Raw genomic sequence first — 23152 nt, 5'->3', positions numbered from 1 at the left:
AGCCGCGTGTGACAGCACACGCGCGCATTTTCCGGTAACGCCGCCACACAATTGTGCTGCACAGTCTCGCACATCCTATTGATTTATTGATTGACACTCTTTCAAAACAAAAAATGAAAGAACTATTGCATTGGAAATCCTTATTTAAAAAAATTAAATAAAATGAAGGGCTTTTTGGGCTTTCGGGTAAAATTCCAGCACGAGTCCAAAATGAACTGCATTCGATCATCTCTTAATTTTGGAATGTTCAACTGTTCAATGTTTTGCGCAACCCGCCGTTCTCCAAACAGCAAACGATTAATGGTTGCGCTTGACTGAAAAGCAGGAGAAATATTGACGCTACACTTGCCGAAAGAGAGAGAGGAGTCCGATAAATATGACGAGATTGGAGGCTGAGATTGAAGACGTGAATGTTCAAGATTGCTTGCAGATCGCTCGGGAAGGAATTTGCAACGCGTTTCAGTTTCGCACGATTCTCTGTGAATCGCTCTGTCGAGGTCATGCCACGGCAGCATCGGGTTGAGGTTAGAACTCCAGAAGAAGGAGGAAAAAAAAGAGATCCCTGCTGTTCATTTGCATCTGCCCTTTTGGTCGTTGTCCTGCAAAATGTGTCGACAAAACTCGATGATGGCAACGCGTCCAGGCCGAGAGGTAGAAAAGAGGTCCCAAAATATGATGGCCCCTCTCCCATATTTGACACTTGCATGAGGTTCTGATGGTGGTGTGTTCATTCCGAACAACTCTGTCCGCACGACAGTTTGCCATTTGCGCTGTGCGAACTTTTGCAAACTTCAAACCTGTCGCAATGTTTGCAGCACCTTCCTCCACGGTGTCCTACAATGACATCCATTCCTTTTTAATGTTTGACTTGAATCATATTCATGTCAAGAGTTGTTAACACGTGCCAGTGATTTCTGGAAGGCAGTTTAGGATTCACCTCGTTGCGCATTTTTCTGCTTCAATTCAAACGTTAGCGCAGGAACCCTGGCCTTGTAGAACCAGGAAGTCGAAGCTTTTATTTTATAAAACCGAGTCCTCATTTTCCGGTTGGATTGTCGTCGAGCTTTGATGAAAAGAAGAAGAAGAAAAAAATAATAATGGCACGTCTCGTCACCACCCACTCAAAACACCGCGGAAATACCCAGATGACGCACTTTGAGGATCATAAAAAGATCGTGCGTGGGAGAGTCGGCTTAAACCACAACTCCCGATCGAATTAAGTCATCGTCTGGGGGATAGTTTCATTGTTGATTCTGTTGGTTTTTTATTTTGTTGTTTTTTTTGTTGTTGTTTTTTTTTTTTTACCAACACAGAGAACCACGATTATCACTCTCACTTGTCGTCTGTTAACTTGCTTAAATGTTTATTATTGCTAATTGTCGGCCCAACTCCCGAAGGCAAGTGTTAACAGGAAGGGGAAGGGCGAGGGAACGCCTCCGTATTTTCCCCACTAGATGGCGACGTAGGCGAGTAAATGGAATACCACAGCCACCCATCCCTGGATGCCACAACACGTTATGAGCGTTTTTATTTTAGATCAGTTATGTTCTCAAACGTTGGTCACCAAATACAACCGCCCCCCCAAAAAAAATCACGTTCATCATTCATAATCATTCAAAATGCAGTTTAAACTAAACAAAAGTCCACTGGCTTAATGCTGACACGACGCAAAACGCCATAGACAGGCTAACAAAATCATCATCGACATTGCAGGAGTAACAATAGACCCAACGAATATTTGAACACAAACGGTGCAGCAACACGTAGACAGACAATATAACGATACTCACAGGCATCTATTCTTTATCCTCTGCCAAAAAATGGCTTATATTACTGTATCTTACTGAGTCACTTCGTTGTCAAGTCGTTCTGGTGTCTTATGAACGTTGGTAGTATATGGCCGAGGCGCACGCACCAAATTGAGCACAATATCAATGGGTGTTGAAGTATGTAATCAGGATGCATAAACTGTTTAATTCTTTACATTTGTTTTTTTCCCCAATAAAATACAACTGAACGAGTGCTCACTAGTAACATGTAGTTTTTTTTGTGTGTGTGTGTGTGTGGGGGGGGGGGGGTCAAAAAACAAAACGTCATTCCGAAGACACCGCTTGCCATTGACACATCCAATATGGCGGAGGCGCTGACGTATTCCAACAAACTCTCTCTCAAAACGGGTTCTATGTATAGTTGATGTCTAGGTGGCGAGGGCAGAAGCAAGAAATGATGCCTTCAAGGGCTCGCATCAATCGTAGGACATACGACTTTTACTTGTCACTGTCACGTTCACGTGTAACAAATACGTCATATCCAAACCTAGTCACTTTGGATCACTCTCGATCGACTTGGGGCCGATTGAATCGAACCCCCCTCGTGGCGTTAGCGCGTCCACGTATGCGACGGACCTTAAAGGCAGCGCGAGGCATGTCATAAACGGCAAACCCGGGGGAGGTTGGTGGTGCGTTTGGGGCCAGTGAGGCGGTACCTTGCGAGCGTCCTTCACTCTGCGGTGCCAGCGAGCTCTTCGGAACAGAAATGGCGGAGGGCGAGTTGGATGTGGACTCGTTGATTTCCAGGCTTTTAGAGGGTGAGTCTGACGCTCTTTTTTCCTCCGTGGTTTGCGCGCGATGCGTGGCTGCGTCTCTCCGTTTGTTTTTGTTTTTTTTGCCCACAAGCTAAAAAGCTTTGCTCGACTTGCTAACGTCGCCGAAAAACAGAAAACAAAAACGTCTTGCTGGCGAAATCACAACCGCACCTTTAAGCTTTGTTCGCCCCTTTTCCTCCCTTCGTTTTCTGTTTACGCTTTTATTATTATTTTTTTTTTAAATTGGCACCCGAAATCATCGCCACCGATGTGTGACGTTTTTGCCTGGCGACAGAAAGTTGTCGTTCACCGACCGCAGGCTATATGCACCGCGACACTAGGTGGAGTAAATGTCATTCGCGTTGGCGTGACGAACGTCTTGACAAATGTTTGACTGCGGTACAGTGCCTGACACGTACTGACATCATGAAATAAAACCAGAAAAGTTGGTGTCCCCTTTTTAAAACGTTCCTCGCGTTTCTTGAACGCGGCACGGTGATGGGCGGTAGCTTTGGGTCCACCTCACTCCCCAAAGTTTTTTTTTAAATCCCCAAATACAAACCGTAATTTGGTCAATAATGGCCGCCGAAAGTGTCCGCAATGTTGTTTGTTTTGGGTAAATAGAAACCACTTAAAGTCTGGGGTGTGCCTGTTGGATTTTCCAGCAGTTTTTTTTCTTCCAAGGGGATGTGGCGCGTGTTTGTTTGTGTTTACATGCGAATATTTACACTAGAAGGCGTGGAATTAACATTTCTGTTTGATTTGAAAGCGATGCGACAGACTTCTCGTGTTGGGTGTCGTTTTGCATGAAACACTGCTTTTGCTCCGAATCGCGATTGCTTGGAATTAATCCCTTTTCCTCGCCATATTGCATTTATTTACTTTTTTACCGTATACTTACTGTAGAGCCGCATTCGCTGACACCCGAGCACGCTCACTCGTGCAGGGGCTGCTGTCGACCACAGTTCACGCCCAGACACTCACGCCACACGGATGTACACAGACACAACAATACGTAGAGTATATTCCATATGCTCGCATAGATTTTCACCTATCGCGGGTGGGTGATTCTGGAACCCGCGATGAACAGGTTTTGACTGCAGTTGGAAGCCGGTCGAAGGCCTGGCTCGTTTATTTATCTCAAGAGAAACGGCCGCCGTGTTTTTTTCCCGTTGAACGGTTTGCGCTGAACGTGCACAATTGCAGTACAGCCTAAGCATCCTCCAGATTGATTGCGCATGTTACATCATTGACCGTGCCACCGACTTGAGCCTCAGTGTTGTTACCAGCTCAGAACGCAGCGAATCAGTTTATGGCGGAGGATACGCTTCACACCCACCTGCAATCGGCCAAAATCCAGGCAATTGCAGTCATACATTTATTATAATTGTCATCTAATTTAAAGCATTTGAACGTTGCGCATCCCGTCGCAGTCTCCAGCCCGAAATACATTTTGGGGCAGGGGGGGTGTTTTGTTTCACTGTTGACGGGCACATGGGTGCACATAGCTGCAGAGATGTCCTGGTAAATGTCAGCACACACAGCTGTTCCTGATACTAAGCGGCGGCGAGTGCCGAGGTTTTCAGTTCCTACCGCGCCGGCGCTACGGCCTGTTAGTCAGTTGGTTAATAAACATTGAAAATTTGAAAACAAACGAAATGTGTAACCCCTCAATAGCAGTCACTTAATTGTATCACAGAAATGGTAAATTAACATGTATATTGGACTTCTAAAGCCGTCAATGGTGCTCAGTGTAAAGAAATGACGCACCCCCCGTTGTCTCAGTTTGGTCCTTTCTTCGGCCTCACAAAGACGCTCCTTCTACTCGAAATGTCAGCGGCAGAACAAAACGGCCTGTTCAGGAATGGCGTCGCCTTTTCTCCCTCTCACAGTGACTCTGGACTCCCTCTGCCAACCTGGGGTGAGGGCATCCAAAGAATGCACAGTCATTTCAAGCACTTCAGGATTCACAGTCACAAAACTTGCACTGCAGTACACACTTGTAATTGGCTAATTAATTACATTACAATTAATTACGTCGTGTTCCACTGCTATATCGCGCTTTATGACCCCCATGTTGCGGATTTTGAAAACAAACTTTTTTTTTTTTTTTTTAAACACGTCTAATACTTTAGTTAGGATAATTTTGAGTTACGTTTTGGCATATCTATATAGTGATGCAATTCCGTGCTTTAAAAACCTTTCACAATCAAGCTGGGCAGGACCCTCTTCCACGCGTACCCATTGAAAAACGTACTCGACGACTCTCCACGTCGGTGGCAGTAAACGGTGGGATTGCAGTTGACGAATGTAAACATCCACGAAGTGAATGTAGTTTTAGTTGTAGTTAGTAATTGTTGACGCAAAGTGAATATATTATGAATATATATATATGTTGTATGCTGTTTGTATGTGTTGCTGCTCCGTGTGTTAAAGTAGCAGCTGTTTGAAGGTCAAACAAGTAATTACCGTCTTTACTCATTTCCGTTAGCCTGTCAGTTACATGTTAGCATTGAGCAAGGTGACTTTCATGAGACAAACAGTGTGGTGTTTGAATATACGATGCTTCATTCGCTTTAGTCTTGTGTGTCAGTTTTACAGTAGCTTACCCGAGCGTGATAAATAAGAGGGTGAAAAACGAGGGTGCAACGTCATGGAGTAACGCAGCACGGATGACGACGATGTAATTATTTGTAAAGTGAATGCAACTTTTCTCATCTTTGGGATTTAAATTTAGACCGGAAACACACTTGGCTGGGCTGATGCGGCGTGCGTGTTTCTGCGAATGGGCTCGCACAGCTCCCTACGCCGGATCGTGTAGTTCTCGTTCCACCAGCGAGGAGAGGAGGGAGCTCTTCGCCCTGACGGCCTACTTCCTCAAAGCCGCCGTACAGCGACGCCCATATATGGCCTGGCCCGCTCTCTCTCTTCGGAAACACAGTTGGCCGCCGTGACCCCTCAAGAGCCTGGCGACGAGTCAAGCAGGAGAAAACTTTATTTTCCCCTCGCTGACAGAAATGCAGCAGGAAAAACACAACAGAAAATGGTGCAGGGGAAGGTCAATTTCTTCCATACAAATCATGAACGTGGCTTTGTGGGGAACCCTAACTATTTGGAGTGACACACACGATAGTTGACCCATCAAATCAACAAACAGCACATACAGCAAACTGTTTTCTTCTCACCACTCAAACGTGCTTCGATTCATTACGAATGATGAGGAGGTACTGTGCGGGAAATGATCTCATTTCACTTATTTGCTCCAAAAATGCTCTATATTTTCCTTATCTATCCATCGAGCAAGCATTTAAGAGTGCATTTCCAAACAATACCTGAGCACAGATGAACCGAGCGAGTGGATGATGCCAGGAGGGGGGAGGAAATCGGGGCCTCGCTTCTCCTTTGACGGCTCTGCGTCTTCCGCACACAAGAAAAAACAAACGTCATTTCAAACTGAAAAGACCCTCGAGGTTGTTTCTGTATTTTGGCGTACGGTTTCTGTTGGACTTGCTGTCGGTGTGCACACGAACATTTATTTTGCAAAATGTTCGCTCACATTTTTTGTATGCTGGAAATTGGTCTTGCTGGGTTTCCATGGTAATAAGGTGTGCTTGCGTGTGTGTGTGTTAGTGGTTTATAAGACGTCCACGGTTTTTTTAAACTGTCACAAAGGGTGCTTGTCGGAAGCGCATAGTGGTACGTCCCAAAGTCAAGGTCACTGGTCACTGTGAGCGAAAAAACTTGAAGCGTGCGTGCGTGCATGTGTGTGTCTACGCCAGCGGCTGAAAGGCGATCCCCATGTGTGTGCGCGTTTGTCCTATATCAGTCCTGACTTGTCAGTTGATCCAGCTGCCCGTTCTGCAAGCACGCCATCACGCAGCTCAGAGGGAGGGAAGGTGAAGTCACGCTCGACACGCGCATCTTTCACTCGCTCCCATACACGCACCTTGCTGGTTGAGTCTGTGTGTCACTCTTCAGGTTCAGTCTGTTTGGCAGATAGCATGTGAAGCGTTGCTGCTGTTCCTCTTGTAAAAGACAAATGGCGTATCATTATGACACATTTAAGTGCGCACACACTCTGCTGTTCTTAACACATTCACTGCCATTGACGGCTTTAGAAGTCAAATATCCATGTTAACTGGGAAGGCTGGCAGTGAATGAGTTAAAAAGCACCGGAAAAATGATGATCACCCGGATGTTCACCTGCGCAGAGAGGATGAGGCGTGACACTGTGGAATGATGACAGCAAAATGTTTAATGGAGGCGAGGGAGCCGCACCGGTGACGCTTTTGCTTTCACCTCCCAGTGCGAGGATGTCGTCCGGGCAAGATCGTCCAGATGACGGAGGCCGAGGTGCGGGGCCTTTGCATCAAGTCCCGGGAGATTTTCCTCAGTCAGCCCATCCTTCTGGAGCTGGAGGCACCGCTCAAAATCTGTGGTGAGCGCTCCCCGTCCGTTTGCTCTGTCCGTTCCTGACCAATCAGCGTCTCGTCCGCTCTTCCCGCACGTGCTGCCCTCCCTCCAGGTGACATCCACGGGCAGTATACAGACCTGCTGAGGCTCTTTGAGTACGGCGGCTTCCCCCCAGAGGCCAACTACCTGTTCCTAGGCGACTACGTGGACAGGGGAAAGCAGTCCTTGGAGACCATCTGCCTGCTTTTGGCCTACAAGATCAAGTACCCCGAGAACTTCTTCCTGCTGCGGGGCAACCACGAGTGCGCCTCCATCAACCGCATCTACGGCTTCTACGACGAGTGTGAGTACGCCCGTCTCACGCTGTAGATCGGTCGCCACAGACGGGGTAACTTACGCCGAAGCGCCCCCCCTCCCCCCCTCAGGTAAGCGCCGGTTCAACATCAAGTTGTGGAAGACCTTCACCGACTGCTTCAACTGCCTGCCCATCGCCGCCATCGTGGACGAGAAGATCTTCTGTTGTCACGGAGGTATGCCGGGGCGGTCCGGACGAGCGCCGTTTGATAAAGCCGCTCCGGCCGCTCACGGTGTGGTGTCACGGTGCCGCCCGCAGGTCTGTCCCCCGACCTGCAGTCTATGGAGCAGATCAGACGTATCATGAGACCCACAGACGTGCCAGACACAGGTTGGTGGACACATACGCACAGATTAAAGCTAGCGTGCTGTTAAAGAAGCAGTGACATTACAACACCAGTTGTAATTGTCCAAATGATAATAACCATTGATGAGAACTTAGGATTTCTGTTGCCAGATTTAGAAACTTTCTCTCCCCCCCCCCAAAAAAAAGTTTGTTTGGAAATTTTGTTAAAAGTGATTCAAAAGCTCAAACGCACACATTTTCCCTCGAAATGACAAAATGATTTTCTGTCACAGTCGGACAAATGCACAAGCTTTCCGATGAGCTGCAAAAAATGCATTGTGTGTCGCAAAATGTACTCTATGCGTTCAGTTTAATGAACCCCCAGTTAAAACAAAATGAATAGAAATATACATAAGATAAATATATATATTTTTTAAAAATCAGTGCGTTGTGTCTATATTGTACAAATAAAGCATGAGACTATGAACTAGTGGAGCAATGCCACTGCGTAATGGTGCACGGCGACATCAGCAACTTTGAGCAACATCCCCTTAAAATGACGTGGCAACACTGATTACATGATGAACTAACAAAGTGTGCTGTCAAACAATTCCTCTAACATTAATACACAAACTCCACTCTTATTGAGAAACCATATGAGCGGGGCATGTGAGCAGTAAAACCACTTAAAGGGAGCCCATTGCTGTATGACCTCTTGATATATATGTTTAAAGAAAAATTGAATTTCCTCAATCGTAAAAATTGGACAGCTCAACCTTGTGTTCTTGGCACCTTAAAAGTTCTGGTTGGAGAGGTAAATCTCGCCTGTTGTCATGAAACCTGGCTCTTCTCCTTTTAAGGGAGCCAGACGCTCTCGCCGCCTTCACCCCCCTCCCCCTCCCCACATCCTCTTTTCTGGTGCATGGAGGGAGGTCCTGTGTTCACGTCATAACATGGACACACACTCACTGAGGTGCACACACAGTGTGAGAATCAAAGCTCAGCGGTACCACTTGCCTCCTCAGGCCTCTTGTGCGACCTCCTGTGGTCGGATCCAGACAAGGACGTACAGGGATGGGGCGAGAACGACCGCGGCGTCTCATTCACGTTCGGAGCCGACGTGGTCAGCAAGTTCCTCAACCGGCACGACCTTGACCTCATCTGCAGAGCCCACCAGGTACGAGACCAGAAGCCAAATTGAGCGATCTGGAAGCCAATTAACACGTTCACTGCCATTGACGGCTTTAGAAGTCAAATATCCTTGTTAAATGGTAGGGCTGGCAGTGAATGAGTTTTAATTCGTCACATGTCAAGTCGAGTCGGCGCCGTACTTACCGCGTGGGCGCCCGCAGGTGGTAGAAGACGGTTACGAGTTCTTTGCGAAGAGGCAGCTGGTGACGCTCTTCTCAGCTCCCAACTACTGCGGAGAGTTTGACAACGCCGGCGGCATGATGAGCGTGGACGAAACCCTGATGTGCTCCTTCCAGGTCAGAAACTGCAGTAGGGAAGTAGCGGCACGCAAGTGCCATTTATTAACCTGCTGGGAAACTGCGTTATTCAGATCCTGAAGCCTTCCGAGAAGAAAGCCAAGTACCAGTACGGCGGCATGAACTCCGGCCGGCCCGTCACTCCTCCCCGCACAGCGCAGCCGCCAAAGAAGCGGTGAAGGACGACAGAAGACGACCAGCCTCAAGGGCGCCTGCTTCTCACGGCACACAATTCCATCAACTGTTTTGAAAAGAAAAAGAAAAAGAAAAAGGAAAAAAAAAGACACACCCCAAACAGTTTTTCTTTATGTCCCACTGCACTGCCTTTCATTGGCCCCGATTTTCCCCATTGCATCCATGTAACCTTCAAACATTAAACATGACAATTATACAAAATGGAGTCCTTACTGCATTTGGTCTTTTTTGTTCACATGCATACGCACTGAGACACAAGATGGACATAGTGCAACTTAAGATTGTATTGCTAGTTATGAGTAGGTTTATCTTAAAATACCAGAATATAATTCTTTGTGTAAAAATACACTACTTTTGGCTACCTATGTTAACTGGTTGTAAAATCTTGCCAAGTCAAATTTCACTCTGCAAAGAAATTTTTTTCAAGCCGTTTTTGAATGTACCCAATGTGTTGAGTCAACAACAGACGCACAAGCTGGAACCTTTTTAAGCCCTTTATTGTGGTTTCCCATGTGTATTACGCTCAAGGTCTGTCCAATAAAAATGTAAAGTACACACAAACAGTGCTGCGAGTGCAATGGCAAGTATTTTAAAAGTGTGCTGAAGCAGCGACGCAGTAAACGTGGATTTGTTGCTGATGCACATTCTTAAACTGACTTCTGAAATGCTTAACACAAGGGCCATCACCCCCCCCCCCAGAAAAATAAACCTTTTTTTTTTTTTTTGTGTCCCACATGAAAAAAAGCAAGGCTGAAACATTCAAGCAAAGTAAAACACCATTCTATGTACATGAACAAAGTATTGAGAGGCACGGCGCATTGGCAGAGAAAAAGGACAAAAAAATGAACACTGGTTGACATTTCACATACAGTTGAAAAAAAATGCTATTCATATTAAATATTAACACGACGAATATTGCAGCTTCGTGTCCAATTATTTTATTTGCTCACTACAAGTAATGTCTTTTGTTTATCAATACCAGAGACGAATAGTGACAGGCAGAACAATTAAATGCTTTTCCAGTAGATGGCGGAAGGAAAGTACTTTTGTTGTGTTCCCCCACGCCCCCACCACATGAACCGAATGAACCTGTCTCCTATGCTCCACAAGAGGTCAGCATGGTGGCGTCGTTGTGGCCTATGGAGGGAGACTGACTGAATTCGTCCTCATTCCTAGCAAGGATAAGCGGAACTGAAGGTGAATGAATGAATGCATGGTCTCTTGCAGTAACAGCTCACCGTGATCCGTTCGACAAATTCGAAACCTACACGCAGACCGACAGAACTGCGAAAAACAGCTACAAATAAAACCAATTCCCTTCTGTACATCAACGTGTGTGCATGTGAAAACAGCATCACAAACGGAAATAAATAATTTAAAAAAAGGTATGCATAAACCGCAACGGACTTGCTCCTTATTCTTATTGCACCCTGACTGTCGATTTTAATTTGTTCTGTGACCAAGCTTGTAACTCAATTGAATGAATCCATTCCAGCCCCACAAAACAACAAGTTATTTCGAAAAAAGAAAAAACACCACTGTTCAGTGTGTAAAAAAAAAAAAAAAAAAAAACTGTGGATGAAAATAAATTGATTTGATAAAGTTATGGTGTTACAGTTGCTCCTTGCGAATGTTTTCATTTTGGATTTGCGTGTTTGACTGTCGGTCTTGTTTATTAAAAAAAAAAAAAAAAAAAAAAAAAAAAAACTGCTTCTAGTGCAAAACGATACCACTGTATTCAAATGTGCTTGCATGTGTGTGTGTGTTTGCGAGGCTACACGAGCTTCCGGAGTGGGAAAGACAACGCGGCACCAATAGACAGACCCAGAGCCAAGAAAAAGGTCATCAGGGTTCCGGCGGTCTCCGCATCCTTGGCCTCCACCAACCTGACGAGAAGAAAAAAAAAAAAGTCAGCTCAATGGCAATTTGGCAGTGGTGGGATGTAGTAACTGTACTTACTCTAAGTACCCCTTAGGTATCTACTTGAGTACAGCACTGATTTTTCTTTTACTCCCGACATTTTGAAAACAGATATCCGTACTTTCTACGAGTTCCCGGACAATGACGACGAAATTGCTTTTGCTCTTTTGGACTCACTGCGGCGCGTAGGACATGGACAGACAGGCAAAGTATCCGCTGGAGACGGAGAAGAGAGCCATGATGACGGTGAACACGATGTCGGAGGCGAAGTAGACGGGCAGGTGGGAGCGATCCTGGACGTTGCAGAGCATCAGAAGAGGGACGAAGACGACGCGAGAGACCACCAGCAGCGGGAAGAGCCACGACTCCTTGCGAGGCTGACGACGACAACATTTTCTTTACTCGGATTCCATGGAGGACAAATAAATGTCCTCAAGCTTTTTTGTTTTTTTTGGTGGGGGGGGGGATATGTATTCTAACGATGGCTGGGCGATATGGCCTGAAAATGAAGCCAGATTTTTTTTCGTCACAAAAATCCCATTGTCATCGATTTCTTTCGCTGACAGTTGTTTTTGTTGTTGTTTCTTTGTTTTAGAGATCATTTCAAAATAAGTTGAATGAATGGAAAAATAAGAAAAAAAATAAGAAATCAATTCATTCTTCAACCTGGACCTGATTGTTCAAATTCTGTGTGACAAAACAAAAATGTGTGGTGAAACAAATACAGTGAAAATCTACATGATAAAGATCATATTTATTTTGTAGTTTTGTAAATGTGTTTGAAAACACAGAAAAAAATGAGCTCCAGTAAATAGCTATACGGTTTAAAAAAAAGGGAAAATTTGATACAAAAATGAAGTACGATATCATGGGGGGGTTGGCGGGGGATTAAATAAATAAATCGTTTCTCACTCACCCAGTGTATCAAGGTGGTGACCGTTCGGCCGAGCCAGTCGTTGATGTTGAAAGTCAGGAAGCAGCAGACGTTAATGAAGTAGCGCTCTGCGCAAAGAACGATCCGGTTGGCAACAATAGAAAACGCACGCACGCCTCCGAAATCCTTACCCCAATTTCCCGATAACGCCGTCCTGAAGTCAGGGGATGACGTCTTGACGTCGACGGTGACGGCGGGAAAGACCGAGAGCGTGACCGTGAACACGAACGTCACGCAGAACGCCATGACCCAAATCTACACACAAAACAACAAATAGTTGACTGAAGGAAACCCCTGCCAGTATTGCAGATGTCTAAGTGATCTTTTTTTTTTTTTTTTGAAACGATAAGTGTTATTAGACAAGTAATTACGATCGCAAAAGAAAGCGATCACGACACGCAAGGATGGTGTTCTTCTGCGAGCGAGCTGTGCCATTTCTCCTATTAAAATAATAAATCAGATTTATAGCACACCATGGCGAATGTAAAACGTTTTGGGTGCGAAAAGAAATTGTGCAGATTTGCTCGCCAACACACCGCAGTCATTTTCACTTGTTTCTATAGTCAACAGTATTTATTTGAACCACACAGCCTTAAAAATATAAAGGTCAATGTAATTTTGTTTGGGGCTGGAACGGATTAATTGCATTTCCATTCACTTCAATGGGAAACCTGACCTCGATTTGCAAACTTTTTGGTCGATGATGGAATGAATTCAATTCATAACCCGAGGTGCCGCTCTATATGTTCATTGTTTCATTCTATAAACTACTGAAAACATAACGACAAAAACATGTCGAACAACTGAGGTTGGGTCTGGATTTTCTGGAACCTTTTGCGATAAACGGGGGCTGGACTGTGCGAACGTCACACCGCCGTTGATGTTCACCTTCTTGAAGACCTGGATGATGGAGGCTTTGGCTTGCTTCTTCTCCACCTGCTCCAGAGACAGGAACGCCTCCTTGCTCCTGTCCGGCCGGGACCCGCCCGCCTCGCCGTCCTCGGAGGCGCCGCCTTTGTTTGGGCCGCCCGCCACCGAGCCGTTTGCGTGGCTGCCGAGTTTGCCGTTGTCCGCTGCTGAACTCTCCGCTTTACAACGCACACACACACACACACGCGCGCAGTTAGTGTGGCGCGCGACTGTCAAACAAACCGCGCCTTTGTGTGACCACCGCCATGCGCACGAATGGAGGCCTAACGAGATAATGGCCCTCAAATTGATTGAATTTCACAGTAAGTGAGGCGCCCAATCATGGACTGAAGAGGAAAAGTCAACACAAGTGGACGCACGGCAGACAAATGTGAGCACGGTCCTTTCAAGGTCAACCTCATGACAAATCTCCAAATGAAAAGAGATGACATCATGCCACAAAATCGTCTTTTGCGGAGAAGAAATGTATGGCAAAGGCTTTTTGAAGCATTCCAAGTACCCATCAGTATTCAAGGCCAGATGAGGGTTCGTTCGTTAGTTCAGTGTGAGCGTTTCCTCCACGCTCCTTGCGCATGTTCTCATTTTGCATTTGTGCGCTTGACTGTTTGTCCCGTTCCATAAACGGCTGAAACTGCATTAGTTGCAGTCGCTTCATTGCTCCATTAACCCCCCCAACCCCCCCCCCACCCCTTCTCAAGCGTATCCGAAGCTCACTCGCGACACAAAATAAAGCATTTCAAATTAAAAATCAACCAAGCGACTGCTTGTAATTTGAAAAAACTGGCAAGCATGTTCAAAATGTACATCCCCTCAATACCCGTAAACGCGCACCTGTCAGCAGCTCATCTGTGGCGCCAGCTTCGTATTTGGTGCTGCTGTTCAGGTAATAGCGAGCAAATTCCTGCATGCAAGCACACAGATGATTTCTTGGATTCATTTCTTTCCATAGTTGATTTGAAATAAATGCCGTCCCAGCGCAAGGAGTCGAGCCAAGCTGTTTCCCCCCCCCAAATACCGACTGACCAGGCGGGGCAGGAGGAGGTAGCAGCAGAGCGTGACCAACGTGCCCACACATGGCGTGATGAAGTAGCCCAGCGCCGCCGACTTGGAGTCCGCATCACCTGAGGGACAAACCAGAAACATTATGAACGCCTGGGAGGATTTCATTAACATTCCTTTTTCTGTTACCAAGCAACCAGTGGGATTTTTGTGTGCGTACGGGGGGGGGGCTTACTGGCATTGGCTAACAGCATGGCCATGGCGGCAAAAGTGCCGGCGAGGCCCTGCCCGCTCATGAAGATGGCGCTGTACTTCTGGGGTAGCATGCCCACCAGGCCGAAGAGACTGCCCTGCAGGACGGCGCCGAACGCTGCGGGAGCAACGGCGCATATCATTTGCCGGGCGACGCTCGACGCGAGCCGAGCCGCGGTCGGGTCGCCGCTTACAGTTGATGAACCAGATGGTCGCCATGGTGACGGAGAAGAAGGGCTCGGTGTCCATGTCCACCTTCACCAGCACGGCCGTGAAGACGAAAAGCAGCAGGATGAAAATCAGGCTGCCGGCGATGCGTATGACCTCAGATATCCTGAGGGGAAACAAGCGGGGCATGCCAGGGGGGGATAAAAAAATTAAAATAATAAAGAAAGCTGTAATGACATCTTGTACAGCACACGTGAGCACATCAAGTGCATCAAATGTGCGCAACCGTCAAGAGAGACGCCGGCGCCACCTTGTCACCTCACAGAAATATGAGATTGCTGTCAGATGAACATCGACTCTTTTATTGTTTATAAAAGATTAGAATTATTTTTTTGATTGTATTTTATAATTTGACCACAGGCAAAAGGGTAGTCGTTCTAGTTCATAGTGGAAATTAGGCTGGAAAAGTCGTATTTTACGACTAAAATTTAATAAAGAAAAAGAATAAATTGTACCATGACATGAAAAGTCAGGATTTTATGAGGAAGAAAGAACATTTTCCCTCCATGAAATTTCTTATATTACGACAACAAAGTTGTGACTTAATTGTTAATAATTTTGGAATTTTATGAGAAAAAAATTTATTCATTTAAACAAAAAAGAAGTCATAATTTGTTTTTAAACAAAAAAAGTCATAATTCATAAAGTTCAGAGAAATAAGTTGACATTTCAATCCAAAATATGTCATAACGTGAACAAAAAAAGTCCTAATTTTATGCTGTCCTGTTCCAAGAAAAAAAAATATTTATTTTATGTTAAAAAAGTCAACCTGATGAATGAATGCTGTAACTTAAAATGCAACATTGCACTAAAACCTTTCCAGGTGAACTTAATGTGAAAGTCTCTAAACTTTTTAATGCATGTGTTCACCGTTTCAGCGCGTGCACAGCTCGCCGCTCTCGAACGAGGAACTCACGTTTTGCGAGTAGCGGAAATATAAAACACAATTCAAAGTTGGACGCAGCAGGCGACACGCGGTAAGCGACGTCCCGTAAAATGGCCGACCTCTGGTAGAGGATGGAGTTGAGCAGGGTGAAGAGCAGCAGGGGCAGCTGGGACAGCAGGGTCATGCATCTGTTGAAGTACTTGCTGTAGTCGCTGACGTCGCTGCCGTTGGCGGTGACGTTGGATGTGTTCAGGCGTGCTTGGAAATACTGCGCACGGATGGAAAAACACGGGGAGGGACAAAAACAGAAAATGTGCCGTTACAGCGAAACTTGCAAAAGGAGAACAGATGAACACACGGAGCGGGGGGGAGGAACTCACGGCGTCTCGTGATGATGACGCTACGACGCAATCGGTGAGAAATACTCAATGCCACTTGCGGACGAGAATGAGCGCGCGACACAGATAGAACAAACAAACAAACAAGCAAACAAAAAAAAAAGAAAGAAAAGCCGAGCTTGGAAAATCTCAATGTGTGATCACGAGTGTGCGCATGATTCACCTTTATCAGTCGCATGGTAGACACTTCGAGGCTCTGTGTGCGTGTGCGCGCGCGGGATAGTTGCTAATGCCCGAAGCATTTGCTAAAATCCCGTCTCGCGTGACAAGCCCGTTCGTTAAGTCGGCCTTTCCCAACTTTTATTGCGCCAAGGCACATATTTTGCATCAGGGGGAGATTTATTTGTCTTTTTACCAGTGACGCGGTCATGAAGAAGTTCCATGGTAGCAGCGTTCCCAGGCCCAGGATGAAGAAGCATATTCGCACCAAGCAGCCCCTGTAATATCATTTACAATACAGAGACACTTGAATAACTTCTCAGACCGAATTCAATGCGCGTTGAATTCCATCTCACCAGTCTGAAGGCGTGTCTTCTTTCCGTACCTTCATCGTCGCGACGGGATGTTCTTGCCAAGCTTATGGACAACAAGGCGAGAAAAGGCGAGGATTTCTGAGCACGAGCCTTAGCAGTCCCAGCAGCGCTGGCTGCTTTTATACTACTACGACGACATTTCCTATCACTTTATCACGCTGTACTGCGAAAGGGACAAGGCGCCGCTGAGGAATGTTTGCATTGCTGACAATGTAAGGTGTGCAAAAGCGCACGGAAAAACGTCCGGGTTGATACAACTCTACCGGGAATTCGACAGGTAAAGAAGGAAGGCAGTTTAAAAAAAAAAAGAGAGATACAATTTATATTTAAAAAAGCTAGTTTAACACTTGGGAAGGATGCAACATAAGTAGTGGGTCTGAGGGAAGGAAGGAAGAAAAGAAAGTGCTCCTTTGAGGTAGAAGGAAAGAGATGAGTAAAGGCAGGTTTAAGTGACAAAAGGAAGGGAGGGTGCAAGAATAAGAAGGTGTGTGACAAAAGGAAGGAAGGGTGTAAGGATGATTGAATAAAAAGCAGGTCAGACGGAAGGAAGAAGGGAAGGAAAGGATAAAAGGGGGGAGGCAGGAAAAAGGTCAGAAAGGAAATTTTAAAAAAGTTGGTTACAGCATGGGAAGGAATGGAAGAAAAGGGTGCAAGAATAAAAAGCAACTTGGGAAGGAAGGTGGTCAGAAAAGGACAAGAGGAGGGAAGGAAAGAAAAACTAAGACAAATAATATATAAGGGGGGGGGGAAATGGAAGAAAAGAAAGTTTAAGTGACAAGAAAGGATAGAAAGATGCAGGAAGGAAGGCAGAAAAGGTTTGAAGCGAAGAAATGAAGACTGTAAGGATGCTTGAATTTAAAAACTCGCCGAGGGAGGGAACTAAGAGATACCGGGGGGGGGTTATATATATATATATATATATATATATATATATATATATATATATATATATATAATAAAATGAATATTGTACTTCCGACGCGGGTGAACATGGTCTCTTTATGTGGTCAAAGTCGTGTCAAACTACGAACAACTAATCAAATGTGTGAAATCGTCATTTTTCATGTTACAGTACACAACGGGCGGAGGCTCGTATCACCGCTCGTTGACAAATAGGACATAAGAGTTGATGTGCTACTGTCGTTATTAGCACACCTGTTGTGGCGGGCGCTGACGTCGAAAGATGAAATAACGTCTTGTCGGCTGCGGGCATCGTGAAAGGCGTCGACATTCGATATTAGGATGGGCGCCATAGATTTGTTATTGGATGGGGGGGCGGGGGAGTGTAAAAACGACGAAAGTCCATATTGTATTGTCGTTACGTGGCTTAACGGAGAAAGGTAAAGGTGCTTACATGGGGAGAAAAGGCGATGCTGACTTCACGGTCCTCTCATACGTACGCTTCCCGCCTCAAATGGAGACCTGACCGCATCCGCAAAACTGCTTTCTCCGGTCGCGTCCTCGTTTTGCGGCCGTTGCTGCTTTGCCTGGATGTCAGCTCACATACACGTACAAGCAAAACGCACAAAAGGCTCTCGTTTTGTTGGTGTGTTTTTTTTTTCCCTCCCCAACGCTGAAGGCACCACGAGCGCCAGGCGCACTTCCCGACTCGAGAACTTCCGGTGTGACGCCACATTCTACCTCACGTCATCGTGGCGTCATCATCGCGCGCTAAAATGCAACCTGTTTGGTCACCGTCAGTCACGTGTCAAGGCTACGCAGCGTTTAAAAACCATTTTCAGACGCGACATATACAAAAATGAGGTTTTAATGTCCTGCATACAAATAGTTGTGTCTTTCACTCACAAAGTGTGGAATTAAACAACCAAGTACAGTGCTTACAGATACGAATTATTCAGGATACCTGCTGTCGCTCGGACAATGTTTGGCTTTGACTTGCGAGCAAAGAAAATTAGGTACAGGAGCGTTGCATGCTGGGAGCGGCCTCAACTCACTTCACAACGAGCGACAGCTTGGCAAATAGTGAACAATTCCTCAAAACAGGCTTGAAGCTGTTTATTGCTAATCTAAAATTAGTTTACTGTCAAACTAAAGATAAAACTAAGTAAATTACACGTGTTCAAAATAACCACTTAACTTTGTCTGAGACACTGGTTTATACACATTAATGTAATGTAAGTAGCCAGATTTAAAAAAATAAAGAAAATAAAAGCAGTTTGTATAAACTGAATGAATAACCAAGTTCGAGATTGTCTGCGTCAGGATTCGGATACGTTTCAAGAATCCCAAGTCCACATGTGTGAGGTGTGTGAAAAGTACAGTTGCTCGGTAAAGACGGCAGCATGCGTGTTCCGTACGCCGTTGGATTTCTTCATCTGCAAACGTTGGCTGGCGATCATTTTGTCGAGCTGGACCATCTCCTGCTTCTGGTTGGCCATGCAGCGCTTGATGTTGACGAGCGGCGCTCCGTCCGACATGCTGCTGCTCCGCTCCTCCGTCTCCTGCTTCACCCGCTTCAGCTCGTCGTCCATCTCGGCCAGGACGCGCGCCTTCTCCGTCAGCCCCTCGCTGGCCCGCCGGTACTGTTCCTTGACCTGGCCCAGTTGCGCCTGAGCGCTGCGGTACTCCTGGATCAAGTGCTCCAGCTGGTTATTGATGTACTTCTCCCGGCTGCGGACCTTCTCCAATGTCTTCCCGATGTCCACCTGAAGCTTCTCCAGGTAGCCTTTGGCCTCTTTGAACGAGGACGAGATGCCGTCCCGGTGCCGGTGCATCTGCTCCACGTGGATCCTCCAGTCCTTGTCGTTCTTGACGGTGACTCTGAGTTGCGGGAGGACTCTCTCCACTTCCAGGTACCATTCCGCCGCGTCCACCATGGACTGCAAGATCTCCGTGTTGACACAGGAGGCCTTGGCTTCGGGGTGAGCGCATCGCAATTTTAAGGCCTCCAGGTCCAGGGCGTGCTCCTCGTCCTCGTCCTCCGGCTCCTCGATCGCCTCCTCGTCGACGTTAGGTTCGATGTCTTCTTCCACCGCAAACGGTTCTTCCGAGTCTTCCGTCGGGTACTTCGGGCTCTTGAAGGAGAAGCCTCTTTTCTTGAGCGCCTCCTCGGCTAGCCTGTCCAACACGAAACACACGTACTCGCCCGAACCCGACAAGAGTTTGGAGGGCGGGAAGTCCACCCGCACGCCGAACGCTCGAAGCTCGGCGAGAATGTCCGACATGGTGGCGCTGGGTTCGCCGTACTCCACGCGTTCGTCGAACGGCCTCCCCGCTGCGTTGATGAGCCACGCCGCTATGATGGTGAACATGTAGAACTGCTCGCCCGGGTTGGACTCCAGATAGGGACTGGACACAAAGTAATGCCTGGACAAGTTCCTCATGTTGTGTTTAGCCAGGACTTCGTCTTGGTAGTTCAAAATGTGCAGCTTGTCCAACAGTTGCTCCATAGCCACAAACGCCTGGTAGGCCGCTCCAGGCCTGCGGTCGTCCTCGTCGCCGCGGCGGTGGTGGGCCATGTGTGCAGCCGGCGCACAACGGATCCGCTTGACCGATGCCGATCGAAGAGAGGAGAAAAGGCCTGTCATCTCTGTCGGGGAAGCGGCACGCCGTCGCCTTGTTGCGATGTTCACAGAGCGGTTGTCGTCTCTGTGGAGGGGTGTGCCGCCGCACCGCGGCGATGTCATCAAAGTGCTTGTCGTCTCTGTGCGCGAACATTGTGCGGGCTGCTGTTTATGATGTCACCGTGCTTGTTAGTTGGGGTTATTGCAGTAGAGTTCTGCACGGTACAGAGCCGGTGTTATATCGCAGACCTGTAAGCGACTGATCTTTGGGTGGGTCTTCACAGTACATAAGGAAATGTGAATTTAGAGTTGTGTAGTGTCAGTGTAGTACCAGGTTTTGCAGTACTAAGTTCTACTGCAAGAGATGCGGCGTAGTTAAGAGCAAGAAGAGGCAGAGAGGGTCAAAGGGCAGAGGGAATATATGCCTGTAAGTATTGCTGTATGCTGTTTGTATGTGTTGCTGCTCCGTGTGTGTTAATCTATGCTCATTTTCAGTAGCCCATCTCTGGCGTTTGGCATTATATGTTAGCATTAAGCTAGTGGCCTTTCATCAGGGTTGGGTTCCCATTTTGCTCTTTTATTATACGTTTAATTCGCTTTTGTTTTAAGTGTCAACTGGGAGTGACGAAAGTCGTCAATTTTAGGACTTGCTCGATTTCGACTTGAAATCATGAGACTCGACTCACTGTACAATCAAACTTCATGACTTGACTCGTCTTGCGTGTTTGCTCTTCCAAAAGCTGCTTTTTCTAAATCGGTGTGCCGTTTGTTGTTAGTGGAAATCCATTTCTTTTTTTTTTTTTTTACAGTAAAACTTCGGACTTGCACATGTGACTTACTGTCGTCCCACCTCTGCTGCTTGAGCCCTTGGCCACCGAACCAAATGAACGGGTCGGCCCTCTAAACAAAGTCACCCGACACACGCTTACCAGATAAATCCTGTGGATTTAAGTCATTTGTATTTTTAAGAGGTCACAGTTGGTGAGAATTTCCCTCAATTAAGGGCACTCGAAGCCCTTAGCCACCCGAGAAGAGAAAGGCAGCAGACGTGCATATTATTATATTGGGAGTGATTTATTCCAGGCAGAGTGCTCTGTGCTTCCCGATGAGGACATTTGGATCGTTTTAATAGCAAAAAAAAAAAAGAATTAAACTGTACAAATCACAAGGAGGAGGGAAAAACAACAGCAGAGTCTGTGCTTGGAAGTCAGCGGTGCCATCACATGTGAATATCCTTCCCGGAAGTCCATTATCCCCATGTGCCCCCTTATTACATGGGGCAATGACACACCACTAAAAAAAAACAAAGGGCAAGCAGAAAAAAATATGTACAAGAACATGAAATTGAGTCAACTCCTCTGCTATCAAAAGTGTTGGGACACCCACTGTCGCAACTCATCAATTATAAATTCCAATCCATCCAAATCTTGTAGAAAGTCTTCGCAGAGGAGCGGGAGCGATCAATTTCTTTCCATTTTTTTTTTTTTTTTATTTCCTGGAGGTGTCCCAATACATTTGACCAGAAAGTCTTAACACCATTAGTGCAGCCACACACAGTGGAGAGTTTTCCAAAAAGTGTCTCCAGAGATATATGACAACGCGTGTATCAAAAATAACCCTATTCATCGTATTCACTGCAATTGTATCAAAATTGGTTGACGTTAGTCCCAGTCTGTCCCAGACAAAAACATGACTAAGTGGAAAATAAAATACATGTGAAGAAGGAAGTGCTTTGTCCAACTCAAAAAGGCAGCGGCGGGCCATCTCAGAAGCACTGACCTACATTTACTCACTATTTCATGACACGTATTCCCGACAGTCTTCATTTCAAAGGATTTCTCTTAGCTGCACTGCTTCCTTGTTTTTGGATGTCATATTAATTTTTTTTGTCCAATCAGATTCCAGCCTCTCTGTGTTGCCATGTCAATCTAATTTGCCCAGAGCATTCACGATTGTGATTGCGAACTGCTCCCGATGACGTACGTGCCACAGTTGCGCACTATTTCGTTGTGTTTCATGACTAATATTGATGGTCCTCACTGTACCAAATGCATAGCCCGCCACTGCAAGAAGGACACCTTGAAAAAAAAAAAAAAACAACAACAACAACACAAACAACAACAAGAACAAGAACACACGTGTAAAACACCCAAGTGAAACAAAGTGGACATTCAGATTTACACATTTACATCAAACCTTTTCCACTGCGCGCTGGGCCTAATATAGGCCGATTGAGCAAAAAAATACGAGACATTCCCTCCGTGATGCCAATCTTCATCAACAAGTCCATTTTGACGTCTGTTAATGATCAAGGAGGGGAGGAGGGTGGAACGACCGGATGCCCCCGTTTGAAAGGGGGTATCCATCTCCCAGTTTGGAAGTGAGGATGACAAGAAGGGTGAGGGGGTGTGTGTGTGTGTGTGTGTGTGTGTATAGGGCGGGGGGGGGGGTAGGGGGCGGAGTCCGGTTAGGAGGAGGAAGGCTGAGTGAAATCCCTGTGTTGGCGAGAGCCGTCGCCATGGCAGCAATCAGCTGCTCAGGTAACTGTGGAGTTCTCTGGAGTTGACACTCAGGACCACACCTGAATGGTTGCCTAGCAACAAGAGGAAGGGTACAGGAATGATGAGCAATGTTCAAAGAAAGCTAATGTATATATATATATATATATATATATATATATATATATATAATAGGGCTGGGCGATTGGGCATTTTATATTGTTTCACATTTAAAATGTTGAAAAAAAAAAAGCATGCTTCGCGTGAACACCAGAGCAAATAGCGAAAATGTGCGAGTAATCGATGCCCCACTAAAAAGTTTGGAATTCCCCATAGATGCCACAAGATGGCGGCAAACCAACAGCTTTTATCTCAATGATGGTCCTCAACTCACTTCAACGTAGTTCCTTGACACCAAGATGTCACAAGATTGCGCCAAAGTAATACTCATTTTCATATTATCTGTACAAAGATTTTTTTTCTGTTTTTATTTCTGTGCAAGTTGAGGCAAATGCTTGTCCAAAAAAAACCTGCCAGACAAAAACAAGTTTCAAAGCTTGTTTGTCACTGCCATTTGCTTTTTGGATGAATATAAACTTTTAAATTGGATTTTTGTGATGATTTCATTTTGAGGCCATATCACCCAGCCCGACATAAACGTTTCCAATTTTCAGCACAATTCACATATTCATGACATTACATGGTATTACAATGGCAAATGCTCACGTTAC

The 23152-nt window shown here is 46.0% G+C and overlaps 4 protein-coding genes and 1 long non-coding RNA gene across 9 annotated transcripts in view; 1 reads left to right on the top strand and 4 right to left on the bottom strand.

Moving 5' to 3' along the window:
- Positions 1 to 1394: 1394 nt before the first annotated feature.
- On the bottom strand, positions 1395 to 7656 carry LOC133397598 (uncharacterized). Of its 3 annotated transcripts, XR_009767664.1 has the most exons (5): positions 6788 to 7656; positions 6531 to 6609; positions 5917 to 6001; positions 5335 to 5550; positions 1395 to 4500 (listed from the first exon to the last, which is right to left on the bottom strand). It is a non-coding gene; the product is annotated as an uncharacterized LOC133397598 (long non-coding RNA). The 3 variants fall into 3 exon arrangements; XR_009767663.1 differs by having other exon boundaries at positions 6531 to 7656; XR_009767662.1 differs by having other exon boundaries at positions 5917 to 7656.
- Positions 2261 to 10015, top strand: LOC133397597 (serine/threonine-protein phosphatase PP1-beta catalytic subunit). Its single transcript, XM_061668675.1, has 8 exons — positions 2261 to 2587; positions 6891 to 7022; positions 7110 to 7340; positions 7423 to 7527; positions 7611 to 7682; positions 8663 to 8814; positions 8990 to 9124; positions 9199 to 10015. The coding sequence occupies exons 1-8, from the start codon at positions 2536 to 2538 to the stop codon at positions 9301 to 9303; spliced, it is 984 nt and encodes a 327-aa protein (XP_061524659.1). The 5' UTR covers positions 2261 to 2535; the 3' UTR covers positions 9304 to 10015.
- Positions 9163 to 17999, bottom strand: LOC133397596 (equilibrative nucleoside transporter 2). 3 transcript variants are annotated; one of them, XM_061668672.1, is made up of 13 exons: positions 17754 to 17999; positions 16382 to 16442; positions 16222 to 16303; positions 15588 to 15736; positions 14549 to 14688; positions 14338 to 14472; positions 14127 to 14224; positions 13935 to 14004; positions 13062 to 13261; positions 12305 to 12428; positions 12156 to 12241; positions 11417 to 11616; positions 9163 to 11205 (listed from the first exon to the last, which is right to left on the bottom strand). In XM_061668672.1, exons 2-13 carry the CDS (start codon positions 16414 to 16416, stop codon positions 11094 to 11096), a joined length of 1431 nt encoding a protein of 476 aa, XP_061524656.1. In that variant the 5' UTR covers positions 16417 to 16442; positions 17754 to 17999; the 3' UTR covers positions 9163 to 11093. The 3 variants fall into 3 exon arrangements, with proteins under 3 accessions (XP_061524656.1, XP_061524657.1, XP_061524658.1); XM_061668673.1 differs by lacking the exons at positions 16222 to 16303; positions 16382 to 16442; XM_061668674.1 differs by lacking the exons at positions 16222 to 16303; positions 16382 to 16442; positions 17754 to 17999 and adding an exon at positions 15849 to 15915.
- A 637-nt stretch (positions 18000 to 18636) lies between these two features.
- LOC133398002 (intraflagellar transport protein 57 homolog) lies at positions 18637 to 20046 on the bottom strand. Its single transcript, XM_061669527.1, has one exon. The coding sequence runs from the start codon at positions 20044 to 20046 to the stop codon at positions 18637 to 18639; it is 1410 nt and encodes a 469-aa protein (XP_061525511.1).
- A 1969-nt stretch (positions 20047 to 22015) lies between these two features.
- Positions 22016 to 23152, bottom strand: part of sorcs2 (sortilin-related VPS10 domain containing receptor 2) — a 60643-nt gene continuing 59506 nt past the window's right edge. Inside the window, 1 exon segment of the mRNA XM_061669308.1 lies at positions 22016 to 22516. The gene's annotated coding sequence lies outside the window, so the exon portion shown is untranslated.

This window comes from Phycodurus eques, chromosome 23 (assembly GCF_024500275.1).
Source record: "Phycodurus eques isolate BA_2022a chromosome 23, UOR_Pequ_1.1, whole genome shotgun sequence".
Lineage (NCBI taxonomy): Eukaryota > Metazoa > Chordata > Actinopteri > Syngnathiformes > Syngnathidae > Phycodurus > Phycodurus eques.
Note: the sequence above shows the minus strand (reverse complement) of the source record. Positions and strands in the feature narration are given on the sequence as shown.

What these genes read in the sequence shown, in the direction of transcription:
- LOC133397597 (XM_061668675.1), top strand. Translation starts at nt 2,536, where the DNA reads ATGGCGGAGGGCGAGTTGGATGTGGACTCGTTGATTTCCAGGCTTTTA. An exon ending in GATTTCCAGGCTTTTAGAGG is followed by an intron (nt 2,588 to 6,890) that starts GTGAGTCTGACG and finishes TTCACCTCCCAG; the next exon opens with TGCGAGGATGTCGTCCGGGC. An exon ending in GATCTTCTGTTGTCACGGAG is followed by an intron (nt 7,528 to 7,610) that starts GTATGCCGGGGC and finishes TGCCGCCCGCAG; the next exon opens with GTCTGTCCCCCGACCTGCAG.
- LOC133397596 (XM_061668672.1), bottom strand. Translation starts at nt 16,416, where the DNA reads ATGAAGGTACGGAAAGAAGACACGCCTTCAGACTG. An exon ending in GACCATCTGGTTCATCAACT is followed by an intron (nt 14,473 to 14,548) that starts GTAAGCGGCGAC and finishes TTGCTCCCGCAG; the next exon opens with CGTTCGGCGCCGTCCTGCAG. An exon ending in CACAGATGAGCTGCTGACAG is followed by an intron (nt 13,262 to 13,934) that starts GTGCGCGTTTAC and finishes TGCGTTGTAAAG; the next exon opens with CGGAGAGTTCAGCAGCGGAC.
- LOC133398002 (XM_061669527.1), bottom strand. Translation starts at nt 20,046, where the DNA reads ATGACATCGCCGCGGTGCGGCGGCACACCCCTCCACAGAGACGACAAC.